Here is a 17,545-nt window from a genome sequence, read left to right as displayed (position 1 = left end):
ACTATAACATGAATGAACTGAGAATTGAAAAGACATGTGTTTAGTAACTTTCTACTATATGATATTTCAATTTATGGATAGAATACCTGTAAATAGCTTCAGGAAATAGATAATAGTGGGGTACCTCTGTGCCTACTTGTGATCTCTCTCTCTGTCAAATAAATAAAATCTTAAATAAATAAATAAATAAATAAAATAAAAATAAGAACCTCTTAAATCTATCTTTAAAAAAAACTGGAGGGGCATCTGGGTGGCTCAGTGGGTTAAAGCACCTGCCATTGGCTCAGGTCATGATCCCAGGGTCCTGGGATTGAGCCCCACATCAGGCTTTCTGCTCAGCGGGGAGCCTGCTTCCCCTCTCTCTGCCTGCCTCTCTGCCTACTTGTGATCTCTGTCTGTCAAATAAATAAATAAAATCTTAAAAAAAGAAGAAATAGATAATAGTAAACCATAGTAAAACACTAGGAAACATTTGTTTTGAGTATTTATTGCCTTTATTTTTAATAAAATGCACTTAACTGTAAGTGAACAGAAGAAGCTATAGAGTAACATCTACATGTTTCCATTTTTGTATATAAGAGAAAACTATCACACATATGTGTATATGTGTTTATTTGATAAAAAGGGTAAACTGTTAAAATGGGTTACTTCAAAGATGAGGGAATTGAGGATGTCAAGATAGATTAACTTTTTCTTGTCATATATCTGTGTTAGATATTTTACAACCATAATATTGTGCTTATATGACAAAAAATATTCCAGTTTTTTAAAAGGTTTTATTTATTTATTTGACAGAGATCACTAGTAGGCAGAGAGGCAGGTAGAGAGAGAGATGGGGAAGCAGGCTCCCCATTGAGCAGAGAGCCCAACACGGGGCTCGATTTCAGGACCCTGAGATCATGACCTGAGCCAAAGGCAGAGGCTTAACCCACTGAGCCACCCAGGTGCCCCTCCAGTTTTTTTTTTTTTTTTTTTAAAGATAGACTTAAGAGGTTCTTATTTTTAATTTTTATTTATTTATTTATTTTTTAAGATTTTAGTTATTTGACAGAGAGAGAGAGAGAGAGAGATCACAAGTAGGCAGAGAGGCAGGGGGAGCTGAGCAGAGAGCCCAATGCAGGACTTGATCCCAGGACCCTGAGAGGATGACCTGAGCAGAAGGCAGAAGCTTAACCCACTGAGCTACCCAGGCACCCAATTATCCAGTTTTTTTTTTTTTTAAAGGGAAACTAGAATTAGAGGGTTAGAATGACTTTTTCATTGACTAGTATTAGAGGTGAAGAGAATTACAATAATTGTAAAGGTTGAAAAATGTTCAATTTCTCATTTTAAAATTAGTGTTTATTGGTTCATTGTCCTTTCCACCAGAATGAAAGCTCTGTGATGGCCAGCACGTAAGTACCTACTACAACGTCATGGTTCCAGCCACCATCATCGCTCCCTTAAACTAATAGAAGAGCTTCCGAACCATCACACTGCTTCTATTCTTTCTCTCTGCATTAGCTTGCTAGGGCTGCCTTAAGAACGAAGCACACACTGAATGGCTAAAAATCACAGTTTGTCTCACAGTTCTGGAGGCTACAAGTCCAAGACCAAGATGTTGGCCAGGTTGGTTCTTTCCAAAGCTGTAAGAGAGACTCTGTCCTGTGCCTCTCCCCTTGTGATGTGGTTTCAGAATATAGGTGAGGTTTGGTGCGGTGAGGTCTGGAACCCACCACCAAGAAAGAAGTGAGACATCTTTGGTGCAAAATGATGGTTTTATTAAAGCACAGGACAGAATCCCTCAGCAGAAAGAAGGACTGCCCCAGGGGCCTTGAGAAGTGGCTGATTATATACTCTGGACTTGGGGGAAGTAGGGAAAAGGGAGGTTTCAAAAGTAGTTTCATAGAGGGAAATTGGAAGGGGAGGTGAACCATGAGAGACTATGGACTCTGAAAAACAATCTGAGGGGTTTGAAGGGGCAAGGGGTGGGAGGTTGGGGAAACCAGGTTGTGGGTATTAGAGAGAGCACAGATTGCATGGAGCACTGGGTGTGGTGCAAAAACAAGGAATACTGTTCTGCTGAAGAGAAATTTAAAAAAATTAAAAAAAAAGTAGTTTCATATGCTAAAGGAGCCCAACTTGCAAGATACCTACAAGATACCAGAGGTCTTGCCATTGTCAAGTTAAGGTTGTAGTCCCCTCTAGCAAGGTATATTAGCATTTAATTGGGAGGTTCCTGGAAGAATATCATACAAGTCCCACCCAGGAGTGGGCGGGCGGGGGAAGGTGTTAGCTTGTGCTTTGCCTTCTGCTCCCTCATCACTAGCTTTTGGTGCCTTGCTGGCTAGTCCTTGGTGTTCTGTGGCTTGCAGCTGCACACTTTAGTGTCTGCCTCTATCATCACATGGTCTTCTCTCCTGTGACTGTGTATCTTCTGCTATTCTTATAAGGACACCAGTTGTTTTGGCTCCAGTATGACCATCTTCACTGATTATGTCTGCAATGGCCTTATTTCCAAACAAGGTCACATTTGGAGGTATTGGGGGCTAGGATTCCAACATATCTTCTGGAGAGACACAATTCAACCCATAATGCCTTTCCATAGCTAATTTTCCATGGAACTACGAAAGTTCACTTAAAAAAAAAACTTTTTAAAAAATATTTATTTATTTGTGGGGTGCCTGGGTAGCTCAGTGGGTTAAAGCCTCTGCCTTTGGCTCAGGTTATGATCCTGGGGTCCTGGGATTGAGCCCGGCATTGGGCTCTCTGCTCAGCGGGGGGGCCCGCTTCCCTTCCTCTCTCTATGCCTGCCTCTCTGTCTACTTGTGATCTCTGTTTGTCAAATAAATAAATAAAATCTTTAAAGGGGCGCCTGGGTGGCTCAGTGGGTTAAAGCCTCTGCCTTCGGCTCAGGTCCTGATCCCAGGGTCCTGGGATAGAGCCCCGCCTTGGGCTCTCCGCTCAGCAGGGAGCCTGCTTCCCCCTCTCTCTGCCTGACTCTCTGCCTACTTGTGATCTCTCTGTCAAATAAATAAATAAAATCTTAAAAAAAAATCTTGAAAAACAAACAAACAAACAAACAAACAAACAAACAAAAAGATACCTAGAGAAGTCTTATTCCCATTCCTGTCTCTGACCATTCAGTTTCTTCTAGCTCATAAGAAACTGTTTTTATTGGTCTTCTAGGATTTCTTTTTGCAAATACAATACATACTTGTATATATGTACATAGCATTTATAGTCCTTGAAAACATTTCCAGGACATCATTTCATTCAGTTCATAGAGAATTTCCTTATTTGTTTTTATAGCTGCATAATATTCCCTTTGGGGGCCACACTGATTTTTTAAATCCGTTTCTGCTTGATAAACATTTGTGGCTCTCCTGCTTTTGCTAATCCCAAAAATGTAGGAAGGGATCTTTATTCCATGCTCAATCTCCCAGAGTATTGAAGATTTTCCGCATAGAGCCGACTGTCAATAAACAACTGTAGAAAGAACGATGAGCTAGCTAATCAACGTTAATGAGCAAGGGAAGGGTGGTAGGGAGCCCAAGGGCAGCTCCCCGGCGCGGGTGCTGCAGGGAGGCTCCAGCAGGTGGCGCTGCAGGCGGCAGACGCACCTGGCCGGATAGGCCACGTCGCTCTTGCCGTGTGTGCCGGTGGTGGCGCGCGGACAAGCGTGTGGGGTAGGGCGAGTCATATGACCTGCTCGGCTTCCTGGCTTCGGCCGACGCCGCCCGCCTGTGTCCGCCCGTGGTACGCCGCGGCCCCGAGGAGCCGTTGGGGGGTCGGGGCTGAGGCCCGCTCGTGTGGGTGCCGTCGCTGCTGCCGTCCTCCCGCCCGCCCGTTCCTTCTCCCTCCTGGCCGCCATCATGTTGGCGCTCATCTCCCGCCTGCTGGACTGGTTTCGCTCGCTCTTCTGGAAGGAGGAGATGGAGCTGACGCTGGTGGGGCTGCAGTACTCCGGCAAGACCACCTTCGTCAATGTCATCGCGGTGAGTGCCGTCAGCTCACCCGCCCGGGGCGCCGCAGCCCGCGAGTCCTGCCCGCCCGGCTCTTGCCCGAAGGCCCGGGCCGGAGCTGCCCTCAGCGCGGTGGGGCTAATGAGAGTGGGATGAGGGGAGGAGGCAAGCCGTTCCTGTCACCCCCGCGGGGGCCGAGGTTTGGAGTTGCCGCGTGTTGATGACCGAGGGGTAGCGCTGGATCGGCAGTCGAAGGGTTAATTCTATTTAGTCACCTTCTACCGAAAGCTAGGTTCTCAGCGCGGCCGGAGCTTGGGAGGGGTAAAATCGGCCTTGTCGCGTTTTTAAGGATTGAGTTTCCTTCGGATTTGGTCTCTGGGGGTACCTGCAGGGTTAACGCCTGTCAGTTCCCCGAAGGGTGGGATTTGGCAAGCTGTCCTTCGGTCCCGTGAGGACGCGTGAGACTCCAGAGCGTCCCTCAAGTAGCCACTCCGGACGGAGAGCCCCATCGTGAGGAAAGCAGGAGACCCGTGTGGGCTCCTTCCCGGATTCCGTGGGCAGTATGTTCCCTGTAATTTAGTTACTAGGTTTCAGTCGTGCCCCTGTGGGGGGCGGGGAATCAAGTTTATTGCTGCTGGTCTCGCTGGTAGAAACTGGGGAGAAACCCTTCCAGCCAGTCCAGTTCGCTGTAGCGCTCAGCATTTATTTAGCCAGGCAGTTAGGGGTTTCTGCTTTTTCAGAGCCAAGAGTCGGAAAAGATGGATCTGTAGTCACTCAGCTTGAAAAAGCAAGGACTTCCTTTTCCACTTCCTTGGAAAAGAAAGAAGGGTTGATCTTTTATGAGGGTGATTTTTCCTTGAAAGGGAGGGTGGGCAAGAGACTGGGCAGGAGCATAGTCTGTTCCAGGCCCAGGAAATGGGTTTCTAGCGGGGAAATTGCCCTGGGAACCTGTATACGATGTGGTGTTTATTCCCCAGTGATTGAGTGTGGAAGGATGATTATTAAATTTTGCTTGGGTGGTTAGCTGGGGAAGGAATAAGAGAGGAAAAGATTCTCCTCAATCTTAATTTAGAGGCAGGGAGTTGATGTGACTCACTTTTAGCTGATAGGTGCTTGTACTTGTCAGGGATAAGCTTCAGAACTATTCTAGGAGAGATGGCAGCAGTTCTTCCATCTTTGAGGTAATGGTTGGAATCCTTATTTAATAGAGGAGTTGCCCAACTGGTTTGGTTACAGGAATGATTCAAACACAGCTCCTTTGTGGGAGAAAATAGGTAACGTGTGACTCTTAGTCCTGCAGTAATGGAGCAGCAGAGTGATTAAGACTTGAAGAAAAAGATAGCAGAGATCCAGACTTCCTTTGAGGAACATTGCATATAAGTGTAAAAGAAAATTTATCTACTTGTTTGGCTCCTTTTGTGATATGTTTTTGGCTCGAGATAACTATCTTTGCAACAGGTTGAGTGGAAAGTATATGATAGCACTAAAACTAATTTAAAAGATTTTAGCTAATACCCATGCTAGAGCTTTTATTTATTTTAAATATTTATTTGAGAGCATGTGAGAGAGAGCGAGTGCAAGCAGGGGATGGAGGTAGAGGTAGGGGGAGAAGGAGAAGCAGACTCTGGATGAGCAGGGAGCCTGATGCGGGACTCAACCCCAAGACCCTTGGATCATGACCTGAGCCTAAGGCAGATGCTTAACTGTCTGAGCCACCCAGGTGCCCCTGTACTAGAGTTTTTATACCATACAGAAAAGATAAGATCTCAGTTAATTGTAGATTTTCTGGTTTTCCTTTCAGATAAGTATTGAAGTCTCCTGGGGCAACTGGGTGGCTCTGTGGGTTAAAGCCTCTGCCTTCAGCTCAGGTCATGATCCCAGGGTCCTGGGATTGAGCCCCACATCTGGCTCTCTGCTCTGCAGGGAGCCTGCTTCCCTTCCTCTCTCTGTGCCTGCCATTCTGCCTGCTTGTGCTCTCTCTCTCTGTCAAATAAATAAAAAAAATCTTAAAAAAAAAAAAAAGAATTGGAGTCTCCTTAGAACCCTATCCTTTTGACAAGACTCAATTAGTATACAGTGTACATGTAGGTGTATTACTCAATTAATTGTTGTATTTGTTGCAGAGTAGTTATGCTTGGGAAACCTGAAAAAGTTCAGTAAATCTTTGAAGAGCTTGTAAAGACATAAGCCTGAAAATCATGCTTACTGTATTTTTCATAGATGGTTTAGCTTAATGTGAACAAGAACTTTCAAGTCAAGGAACTGTGGGTTTGCATTCTGGCTCTGCCACTTAGCAGCTTTGTATCTATCCTCTTTCAGTCCTTGCTTTTCTCATCTATTAAATAGAGATGATAATAGGTTTGTTAAAGAGTTGTTTTGGGCAGTAAATGAAATGACGGATGTTAAGTGACTAGCACCATGCTCCCCATTGAAGGGGCTAGGTAAGTGGTGCTGTTATTTGTAGCAGATACACTTCTTTAATGCAGACACAGTGTTTTGAACAATATTCAGAAGGTCATTAGCTGGGGTCATTTCCTTCCTTGAAACTGATTTATCTAAATGTGGCTTCCAGTAGTGGATTTGTGGATTGTAGCAAATAATCACATCATGCACACCCCCCCAATTAAAAAATATTGTATTAGATTATTTTAACAGCAGAGCTTCTGGAAACCTTTTGACTTCAAAGTGAACTAACTGGTGGTTCCATTATTTTTTTTCAATTAAACAGTTCATTTTGAATTATGATGTGGGTAGGTTTGGCTTAGAAAAAAATCTGGACTGTAGTTGGTTGTAGCATTTAAGATGCTGAGAAAAAAGATACCTCTGTGAATTTTATACCTTTTTTTAAAAAGTATTTTATTTCTTTATTTGACAGGCAGAGATCACAAGTAGGCAGAGAGGCAGGCAGAGAGAGGAGGAAGCAGGCTTCCTGCTAAGCAGAGAGCCCCGATATGGAGCTTGATTCCAGGACACACTGGGATCGAGACCTGAGCCGAAGGCAGAGGCTTTAACCCACTGAGCCACCCAGGCGCCCCGATTTCATACCTTTAAAAAAAAAAACAAAACAAAACTTAGACTCTAACTTAAATCTGTGATTAATAAGAAAATATGGGACAAGGAAAAGGTTAGTAATTTTAACAGACTTTTAGATAAAAACAATATTTCCAAAATAGTAAATTTAGCCTTATATTTGAAAAAATTAACTGAACTATTCTTCGTATTTTGTATAAAATATTTGATTTGTAGACTCAAACACTGATGGTTTGAGTACTTTGTGTCACTTGAGAAAGTAGCTTGCCCAGTATGAAAAGCCTCATGAATGCCAGTTTTCTTTTGGTAAAAGTGGACTTTTTGCATAAAATGTGGCTTTCTTTATCTTCTGCTTTAAAAGTTAAGAAAAATTTCAGAAATGTCATTTAACTCACTTAAAAGGTTTGGGAAGCTGCATTATTTTGTACGGTTTGTTTGGCTCATTCTGAAATTAGGCATTTTATTAACAGAGAGGTTCATTCCTAAAATTCATATTCTTGTTTCAAAAATGGAATGATACTTGATTTTATCTAATATTTTTACATAGACACCCTGAACATACAGAGTGTTGTCTTTGTTTTGAACATTAAAAAACTCTAGTCTTTAATTTTGTCATTAACGTTAGGGAATGAAATATTATTGCTTATTGCTAAGTATTATGGCAGTTATTGCGTAATAAATCATGTGTCCTATATGTGTAATGTATGTTGAGTAATCTTTAGCAGAGACTCTTACATGGGTTACAGTAATTCCTAAGAAATGTTTAATAGGATTTACCAAAGTGTTATAGGCTAACTTTTATAAATATAGTGTGTTTTAGAAATGAATAGTGTAAAAGTTTACATTTTTGTGAAGTATTGATACAAAATTGGTTAATCCAAGGAAAAGTTTATTACTGCTGAGAATTAGGAAAAGGAAGTATTTGGAACAATTATAGAAATTTGAACCTAGAATCTTTTTTTTTTTTTTTAAGACTTTATTTTAGGGAGAGGGAGGGAGAGAGAGGGAGAGAGCACAGGCTCTTTAGCATGTGTGCGGGGGAGGGGCAAAAGAAGAGAATTTAAAACCGACTCCCTGCTGAGCATGAAGCTCCCCTGGGGCTGGGTCCCAGGACCCTGAGATTATGACTTTGGGCAAAACCGAGAGTCAGATGTTCAAACGATTGAGCCACCTAGGTGCCCCAGTATCAGTTTTTCAGAGTTTGTAGAAACTTTAATTAAAGTGGTCTAATTTTACTCCCTTTTAATAGGTGTAGCTGGAGAATCCCGAAAAGTAAGTGAAATTTGTAAGACAGCTAACTAGTAGCAGAGATGAAATTAGAACTTGGGCTAGTTCACTTTCTAATTTTCTGGTCTACCTCTGTGAAGTCTAGCTGAGATTAGGATCATAGAGCTGTAGATTAGGAGATTTTAATCTTTTAAAAAAACTTTTTAAAAAATATGTTTGTTCATAAATATACTCTTGTTATGAATCTAGATAACATTTTAAGAAGTGTTTTTTTTTTTAAGATTTTTATTTTTATTTATTTATTTGACAGAGAGAAATCACAAGTAGATGGAGAGGCAGGCAGAGAGAGAGAGGGAAGCAGGCTCCCTGCTGAGCAGAGAGCCCAATGCGGGACTCGATCCCAGGACCCTGAGATCATGACCTGAGCCGAAGGCAGCGGCCCAACCCACTGAGCCACCCAGGCGCCCCTAGATAACATTTTAAACACAGGCATCATAAGCATGTTGATTAACATTTGAGGACTTTGTGTCTGTGTGTTTGTGTGTATATATCTTTCTATGTATATATGAGGACATGAATTAAGGGGAAAGGATGATTATATAAAGTATAAAGTATGTGTATATAAATTATACTGTGTTTGGACATTTAAATAACTGGCTAACAGGCATTGTTGAGTTATTCAGTTATGTTTATTTTCTTTATTTTTTTATTTTATTATTTTTTAAAGATTTTATTTATTTATTTGTCAGAGACAGAGGGAGAGAAAGCGAGCAAGCACAGGCAGACAAAGAGGCAGGCAGAGGCAGAGGGAGAAGCAGGCTCCCTGCCGAGCAAGGAGCCCGATGTGGGACTCGATCCCAGGACCCTGGGATCATGACCTGAGCCGAAGGCAGCTGCTTAACCAACTGAGCCACCCAGGCGTCCCTGTTTATTTTCTTTAAAAAGCAGAAATAATTTGGGTTTGATCAGAATGTTTATTACTTAATTACTCTGGAGTAAGAATGGGGAAAATAGTTTTTAAAGAAACCGTAAAGTGGCTCAAGTCTACAGGTTAGTACATTTGTAATTTTATTGTAGAAAGTAGCCTTCCAGTGAGGTGGTCTTCAAATTCACGTTTGGAATTACAGCACATGAGGCATCTTGCCAAGGAGCTTCTCTTCCAAGTTCTTTACCCTCTTCCCTATTCCCGTTATTTTTTCCATGCAGACCTAGAATATCAAAAGTCAAATATTCTCATTAAGAAGTTGTTATAGTGTAATAATCCATTTTAAATTACTGACTTAGCTATCTCACAACTTAAAGGTCTTTTTAACCTTCTCAAAGATAAAGTGGATTATCACTGAACATGGATACAAAATGCATTGCTCCTATAAAAACTAGTTACTTAAATATTATTTTTAGACTTTTTTCCTGATTATCAAAATAAGACAGGGTCATTAGTAGAAATTTGAAAAGGATAGTATAAAGTAGAGAAAACTTTCTATTTTAAAAGATTTTATTTATTTGATAGAGAGAGACACAGTGAGAGAGGGAACACAAGCAGGGGGAGTGAGCGAGGGAGAAGCAGGCTTCCTGCCAAGCAGGGAGCTGGATGCGGGGCTCATCCCAGGATCATGGGATCATGCCCTGAGCTGAAGGTAGATGTTTAATGACTGAGCCACCCAGGCATCCCTAAAGTAGAAGAAACCTGTCTTCACCATCCAGCGTTACCTATTGTCAATATTTCAAAGTATTTCCTTTTTGTCTTTATTATTATTTAAAAAAATTCTTTATTTATATATTTATTTTGAGAGAGAGCAGGAGTGGGGGAGCGGGGAGAAGCAGAGGCCAAGGGAGAAGCATACAGGAGGCTCCAGCCCAGGATCCTGATATCATGAGCTGAGCCAAAGGCAGACACTTAACCAACTGAGCCACCCAAGGTGCTTGCCTTTTTATCTATCTATCTATCTATTTATTTATTCTTCTTCTTCTTTTTTTAATGGATATATCCAAACACCTTTTTAAAAGTTTTGACATGATACCTAGTTTGTTTTAATTATGATGTATATATTTTTCTGTGTGTAAAACCATTTTAATGCCTTTATAATTTATTGTTATGGCATATCTTGTGGCTGTACCATAATATTTTTGATCATTTCCTCATTATTGGACTTTTGAGTAATTTTGTGTTTTGCTATTGTACATCAGTGTGTTCTGTATTTCCTAAGTTCCAGAATTATATCACTAGGTCAGAAGATAGGAACATACTGCATGTCAAACAGCCAAACTGCTTTTCAGAAAGTGAAGTATGCACTCTTTTTTTTTTTTTTAAAAGATCTTATTTATTTATTTGACAGATAGAGATCACAAGTAGGCAGAGAGGCAGGCAGAGAGAGAGAGGAGGAAGCAGGCTCCCTGCCGAGCAGAGAGCCCGATGCGGGACTCGATCCCAGGACCCTGAGATCATGACCTGAGCCGAAGGCAGCGGCTTAACCCACTGAGCCACCCAGGCGCCCAGAAAGTGAAGTATGCACTCTTACTTGTAAGAGAATGTCCTCTTATTAGCACCACGCTCTAACCAACTGAGCTAACCGGCCGCCTTGAGAATGTCCTCTTAACAGATTTCATATTTAGGGTTGGACATCAGCTAAGCACTTGCCCCTTGTTATTTTTTTTTTTTTTTAAAGATTTTATTTATTTATTTGAGAGAGAGACAGTGAGAGAGAGCATGAGCGAGGAGAAGGTCAGAGGGAGAAGCAGACTCCCCATGGAGCTGGGAGCCTGATGCGGGACTCGATCCCGGGACTCGGATCATGACCTGAGCCGAAGGCAGTTGTCCAACCAACTGAGCCACCCAGGCGTCCCAACCCCTTGTTATTTTTAGGGCAAAACATACTTAGTTTTGTTGATAAGTAAACCAGCAGTATTTTAAAACTGTTCTATTAGGTAATTGCTCTGCCTCTGTTTAATGTTTAAAGACGTATCTATGTTTCAGCAACTACTAAGACTGGGACTATAGAGAACATAATGCCTTTCTCAATTGTCTTTTTTATTGGATTTTGCTGGCAAGTCATATAAATGCAGCTTATCCTCTTGAGCTATCTGGGTCTGATTTGTTTTAAACTTAATGGTGGATTGCATTAAGATTTGTATTCCAGGAATCTGGCACATTTCCATGCAGTCCTTACCTAATAGTGTGATGCTGCTTTTCTTCCAGAGGTGGGGGTGGTGTATTAGAAAATATTCTTTTCTATATCAGAATCTCAGAAAGTTTGCCAAGTAAGGATGCTTGGGTAGCTCAGTTGGTTAAATATCCGACTTTTGATTTTGACTCAGGTCATGATCTCAGGGTCATGAGATCCAGTCCTTATTGGCTCTATGCTGGGTTTGGAGCCTGTTTAAGATTTTCTCTATCTCCCCATCTCTGCCCTTCCATTCTACCAACTGTTTCTCTCTTAAAAAAAAAAAAAAAAAGAATGTTTGCCAAGTAGACCATTTTTGAGGCTATAGCATATGAATTTTTTAAATTAATAATTTGAATATCATTTATAATTATAAAAGTTGATTCTTGTCTTTTGTGCTCATATAGGAAAAAACTAAGAAAAAATTATTAACCTATTTGCTGAATGTTCAAAATTGAATGATAATTTAAGGCATTTAGTTTTTCTGGGATGTGACAAACCAAAATTGGAATCTCTAATGGGATAATTTGAGTTAATTTCTTTCTTCAAAGTCAAAACCACAAGGCTTACATTCTGTTGTGCTATTTTTTTTTTTTTAAAGGTTACACTGTTTCTTAAATTAGACATTGGGTCTTGTATTTGGATCCGATTTCAGTTTGTCTAGTTTCTTAAGTAGAATAATATTCTTATTTCATATTCCAAAAGGAAATTTCTTTTATATTTAAAAAAATCACAGCTTTAGGGTTCATTTTAAAATCATCTTTAAGAATACTGTATTTTTTAAAAAATTGTAATACTGACAAAATAATTTTAGGTTTCAGGTATCTAAGTAGTGACATTTCTACTTGAAAATTGAAGCTTTTCCATCTAAGCGGAGTTAGAAAAAGAATCATTTGTTATTAAAAAAAAAAAAACTTGGATGATGATTGGCAAAATGATCCTAAAAATGTCTTTTTACAAATATACTTGATAATAATTACTTTAGCTCTACCTAAGTAGTATTACTCTAAGAATGTATTTTGAGCTTTAATTTGTTGGCATATGAACATGGTATGAATGAGTTTATTTGGAATATGTTTAAGTGGCTACATGAGGTAAATGGCATAGAGGTTAGGAACTGAGAGCCAGACTATTGAGGTTCAAATGTGGACTCTTCTTCTTTGACTTGTCTTATTTTTGGCAAGTTTTTAAACTCCTTAGTGTCTGTTTCCTTACATGTAAAATGGGAATAATAATAGTTTCTACCTCAAAGAGTTGTTTTGAGTTAATACTGGTAAAACATTCTGAACAGTATTCAAAACAAGGCAAGTAATATGGAAGTGCTTCATAAATGGTAGCTGATAGATAGATTACTGTAGTGTGCTCTTCTTGAGGGCAAGGTTTTTTGTTGCTTTGTTCACTGATACATTCCAATACCCTGAAACAGTGCTTGACACATACTAGGTGCTCAAATATATTTTCGAATAGACTTATTTTCACAATATAACATTAAGAAAAATGTTTTTATGAACCCACATACCCGTTTTCATATTTCAGTATGCAAAGCGTACATAGTGTTAAGAATGAGAGTTAAGAATGTCACTTCACAGTAAAAGGTAGAAAGACTGATCCCTACAAGAAGAAAAGAGTGGCCCTTGGCAGCACTACCTGCCCTCTAGAATTTACATGACCTGTACACGTGTATGCTTAGATTGTAATTTTAAATTTGGATAAGACCAAACTTTTGGTGTTCATTTTCCTGTTTGTTTTAGTTTTTAAACCAAGATTTAAGATTAGAGGAGGTTTAATCACTGTTGACAGCCATAAATTTGCAAGCCCCAACAGACAGTAAGTATACTGTGTGTGTAGTAGCCCATCCTCTCTGAGATGAGACGTGTACTGTATGCAGTATTTGAGTACACTTGAGACTGTATGCAGGCTAGACCAGAAAGAGCTTTTGTCAGAGTTTCCTCTGTGAAGGTGGGTTGAGGTCTGGTTTAGATATTGATCACTAGACCTACTTTTTCTTGCCAGCACGTTTTTCTATGGAGAAAGTTTGAATACAAGTATATGGACTTCATTATTTTTAAATAGTTCTTATCAGAGGAAAAACTAGGAAATGGAAGAAACCCAATTTTTCTGCCTCCAAAATCTAGCTGTTTTCACTCCTGGCTTTGGTTTCTTTATTTTGATCTTACTATTTTCTTCATTCAGAGGCTGATTTTAAAAACTTAAAACATTTGTTTCTTAAAAAGAATAAGATAATCCATATTGTTTTAAAAAAGTATATCCCCCCTGCCTGCCTCTCTGCCTACTTGTGATCTCTGTCAAATAAAAAAAATATAGATATGCAGACAAAAATCATTTTTAATACCATTTGTATTTAATGACTATTAATATTAAGTTGTATATCCTTCCTATTTTCTCTCTGTCATTTTAAATATACAAAAATATATGCTTTTTTGTTATTGAGATAAATTAACGTATGATAATAATTTTACGTATATAACATAATGACTGCATATTTGTATATATTGCAAAATGATCCTCGCAGTCTACTTAACATCCATCACCATGCATAGTTATAATTTTTTTTAAACTCATGATGAGAACTATTAAGATTTACTTCTTAGCAACTTTGAAATATACAGTGTAGTATTATTACCTAAAGTCACCATGCTGTACATTACCTCTTATTTATTTTGTAATTGGAAGGTTGTACCTTTTGGAACCCTTTACCTATTTCTTCGGTCACCATCCTTTACATCCTGCCTCTGGCAGCTATCAGTCTGTTCTCTGAATACTACTTTTTTTTTGTTTTTTTGTTTTTTGTTTTGTTTTGTTTTTTTGTTTTTCTTTTTCCAATTTATTTATTTTCAGAAAAACAGTATTCATTATTTTTTCACCACACCCAGTGCTCCATGCAAGCCGTGCCCTCTATAATACCCACCACTTGGTAACCCAACCTCCCACCCCCCCGCCACTTCAAACCCCTCATTGTTTTTCAGAGTCCATAGTCTCTCATGGTTCACCTCCCCTTCCAATTTACTCAAAAGCACATACCCTCCCCAATGTCCATAACCCTATTTTTTTTTGTTTTTTTAAAGATTTCACATGAAAGTGTTTTTCTCTTTCTGACTTTTTTCACTTAGCATAATGAACAGTATATGCAATCGTGACAGGATCATGTTGTACCTTCTGAGTGATTTCATGTAGTCTCTTTGACTTACCTACTTTGATGGCTGAAAGGCAACTCAAGTTCAGTAAGTTCAAGGTGGAACTTTTATTTACTTTTTAAATTTTATTTATTAAGATTTTATTCATCTGAGAGAGAGAGTGAGCATGGGCTGAGAGCAGGGAGGAGCAGAGAAGCAGACTCTCTGCTGCGGATATGGGGCTTCAATCCCAGGACCCTGGGATTGTGACTCAAGCTGAAGGCAGATGCTTAACCTACCGAGCCATCCAGGAGCCCCAAGATGAAACTTTTGATCCCCTTCTTCTCAATCCAGGGACCCAACCTCTATCCTTTTCCAAAAAAAGTTAAATGAAATGGATGTTAGTAGGCTTTAATTAATCAGCCTATGTATATTTTGGTTGCAGGCATTATTTTCCATTACTGAGTGATTAAAATGTTTGTGCCCCAAACTTTGTTTTTGTAATTTTCTTCAGTGTGTCTGAATGTGGGCCAGTTTGACCAGTTTTGACCTTTACATACTTCTTTCATCTTGTCTCTTGCATGTGTCTTCCCAAGTTAGGATTGATCATATCACCTCCACTGTAATTTTCATCGTACTTGCTACCTTAAGAAATTCGCTTTTTATTACCTTTGTCTTTATTATGAATATAAGTTCCATAGGGGCAGAGCTTTGTCCTTTTTTCAGTACTGTATTTTAGTGCAAAGCACTATGCCCCCCATGTAATAAGCTCTGTAAATATTGAGTGAATGAATGAATATAACAGCAAAGTGTATTTATGTATACTTAAACTCTGTACAAGCTTTTGTGATAGATGGTTCCTAAATGTACCAGACAAAGTTGTTTGTCGTAGAATATGTGCTTCATATTAGCCATATATGTATAGGATACAAATACTAAGTGCCTTAAGATTGGCACAAAATGCTACCCTCACTTGACTAAGACATTGCAGGTATTTTAGAAAGGCGGTTTAGTGGGACCTTGGTGGGAGTGGCCACTAAAGTGAACTGCCTTTTTTTTTTTTTTTTTAAAGATTTTATTTATTTGAGAGAGAAAGAGAAAGCACAAAGAGAAAGTGAGAGGGAGAAACAGACTCCCTGCTGAGCAAAGACCCTATGCGCTTGATCCCAGGAACCTGAGATCATGACCTGAGCCAAAGGCAGATGGCTTAACCAACTGAGCCACCCAGGTGCCCTTAAGTGAACTTTGAGAGTAGAGTGGTTTTCCTTTATTCAGTGAGTATTTGATATAGTGTTCTAGATGGCATAGATATAGTGAGGAACAAAACAGACATGGTTCCTTCCCTTGTGCAGCTTCCAGTATTATGGAGGGAAGAAAAGATGTTCAAGAAGGAACAGTGGGAGTAGGAAGGACACAATTGAGGGAAAGAAATTTGTTGTATTACATGTAACTTGGATGAGGGAGAAAACAAAAGACTACAAAAGTAAATCAGTATGCATGGGGAGCCATTGAAGATTTTTGTTTGAGGGAATGAAGTAAGACCTGTTTTTCAGAGGATGAATTTAGTTATCAATAAAGAGACCAGTGAAAAGGTGCTTGGTCACAAGGCTATTGCAAAGATCTGATTGAGAGATACTGAGTTAAGGAGTAAGGAAAAGACAGCTTTATTATGGAAGTAGAATGGGTGCAATTTAAAAAAAATTTTTAAGGGCGCCTGGGTGGCTCAGTGGGTTAAGCTGCTGCCTTTGGCTCAGGTCATGATCTCACAGTTCTGGGATCGAGTCCCGCATCGCGCTCTCTGCTCAGCAGGGAGCCTGCTTCCTCCTCTCTCTCTCTGCCTGCCTCTCTGCCTACTTGTGATCTCTCTCTGTCAAATAAATAAATAAAATCTTTAAAAAAAATTTTAAGATTTTATTTATTTGTTTGGTAGAGGGAGACACAGCGAGAGAGGGAGCACAAGCAGGGGGAGTGGGAGAGGGAGAAGTAAGCTTCCCACCGAGCGGGGAGCCCAATGCAGGGCTTCATCCCTCAACCCTGGACTGTGACCCGAGCTCAAGGCAGACACTTAACTACTGAGCCACCCAGGGGCTGCCAGTGGGTGCAGTTCAGTGGTTGAACCAGATGTGTAGGGCAAAGGGGGATTTGTTGTCAGAGACCTTTTTAAGGAGTTCAGTGAATGTTGGGAAATATGGTTGTTTGATCAAGTAGTGAGTATGGGGTGGAGAAGGGGAAATGAGTTTAGAAGAGATAGGTTTGAGTTGAGTATAAAATGTATTATATGATTATGATATAAAGGGAATTTATACATGGGAAGTGCATTCATGCTATTATTTTTAGATATGGTGAGACTAAAACTGAGAATTAACACTTCAATTTGTATCTTTATCTTTGTAGTAGGAAACTTAGAAAGTAGTTGAGTTTCTCTTCAAAATAATCTTGTAGAGTACTTTTTCCTGTGATTTGTGTCAGTTATCCTACCCTGCTGATTACTTACTTTGCAAACGTTAAAAAATGTTCTCCACTCCTCCAGAACTGCATTTGGGGTATCTTGATTTGTTTATGGTGCCTGTGTACATGAGTCTGTGCCCAGATTGCAGGCTGTCCAGAATTCTGAGGGCCTAATCCACAGGCCCTCCAAGCAGCTGAATGAAGGCTATATATTCAAAGTGGCTCAGGCTCTTGTAGGCTTGGAAGCCTTCACTATTTAATTTGGAGGGAATGTTTTCTATCCCTGGAAAATATGGTTTAGTTTTACATACTGTCTTTCTACTGAAGAGAAAAGTTGATATGTGTAATTTTTTGTGCTTTAAACATAAAGGATATCTGATCTCTTGGGATTTAAGTTGTGATTTTTCTTAGGTACTGGGTAAACATGTGGATAGTATTAGAGTATTTTTCTCCCTTACTGGTTTCCATTACTGATTATTTTACTGTGTAATTGAAAAGAAATTGTGATCCCCAATCTCCTTATCCCACTTAGGTTGTTTGATGTTTGCTAAGAGATTCATTTAGGAGCAGAGGGAAAGGGACAAGCTGACTCCATGCCAAG

At 39.8% G+C, this 17,545-nt stretch overlaps 1 protein-coding gene across 1 annotated transcript in view; it reads left to right on the top strand.

The window, feature by feature from the left end:
- Positions 1-3,659: 3,659 nt before the first annotated feature.
- The window catches only part of ARL8B (ADP ribosylation factor like GTPase 8B), a 54,263-nt gene continuing 40,377 nt past the window's right edge, over positions 3,660-17,545 (top strand). The window contains 2 exon segments of the mRNA XM_044253113.1: positions 3,660-3,844; positions 3,846-3,977. Coding sequence (XP_044109048.1) covers positions 3,683-3,844; positions 3,846-3,977 — 294 coding nt within the window. The 5' untranslated portion in view covers positions 3,660-3,682.

This window comes from Neovison vison, chromosome 6 (assembly GCF_020171115.1).
Source record: "Neovison vison isolate M4711 chromosome 6, ASM_NN_V1, whole genome shotgun sequence".
NCBI classification, from domain to species: domain Eukaryota; kingdom Metazoa; phylum Chordata; class Mammalia; order Carnivora; family Mustelidae; genus Neogale; species Neogale vison.
Note: the sequence above shows the minus strand (reverse complement) of the source record. Positions and strands in the feature narration are given on the sequence as shown.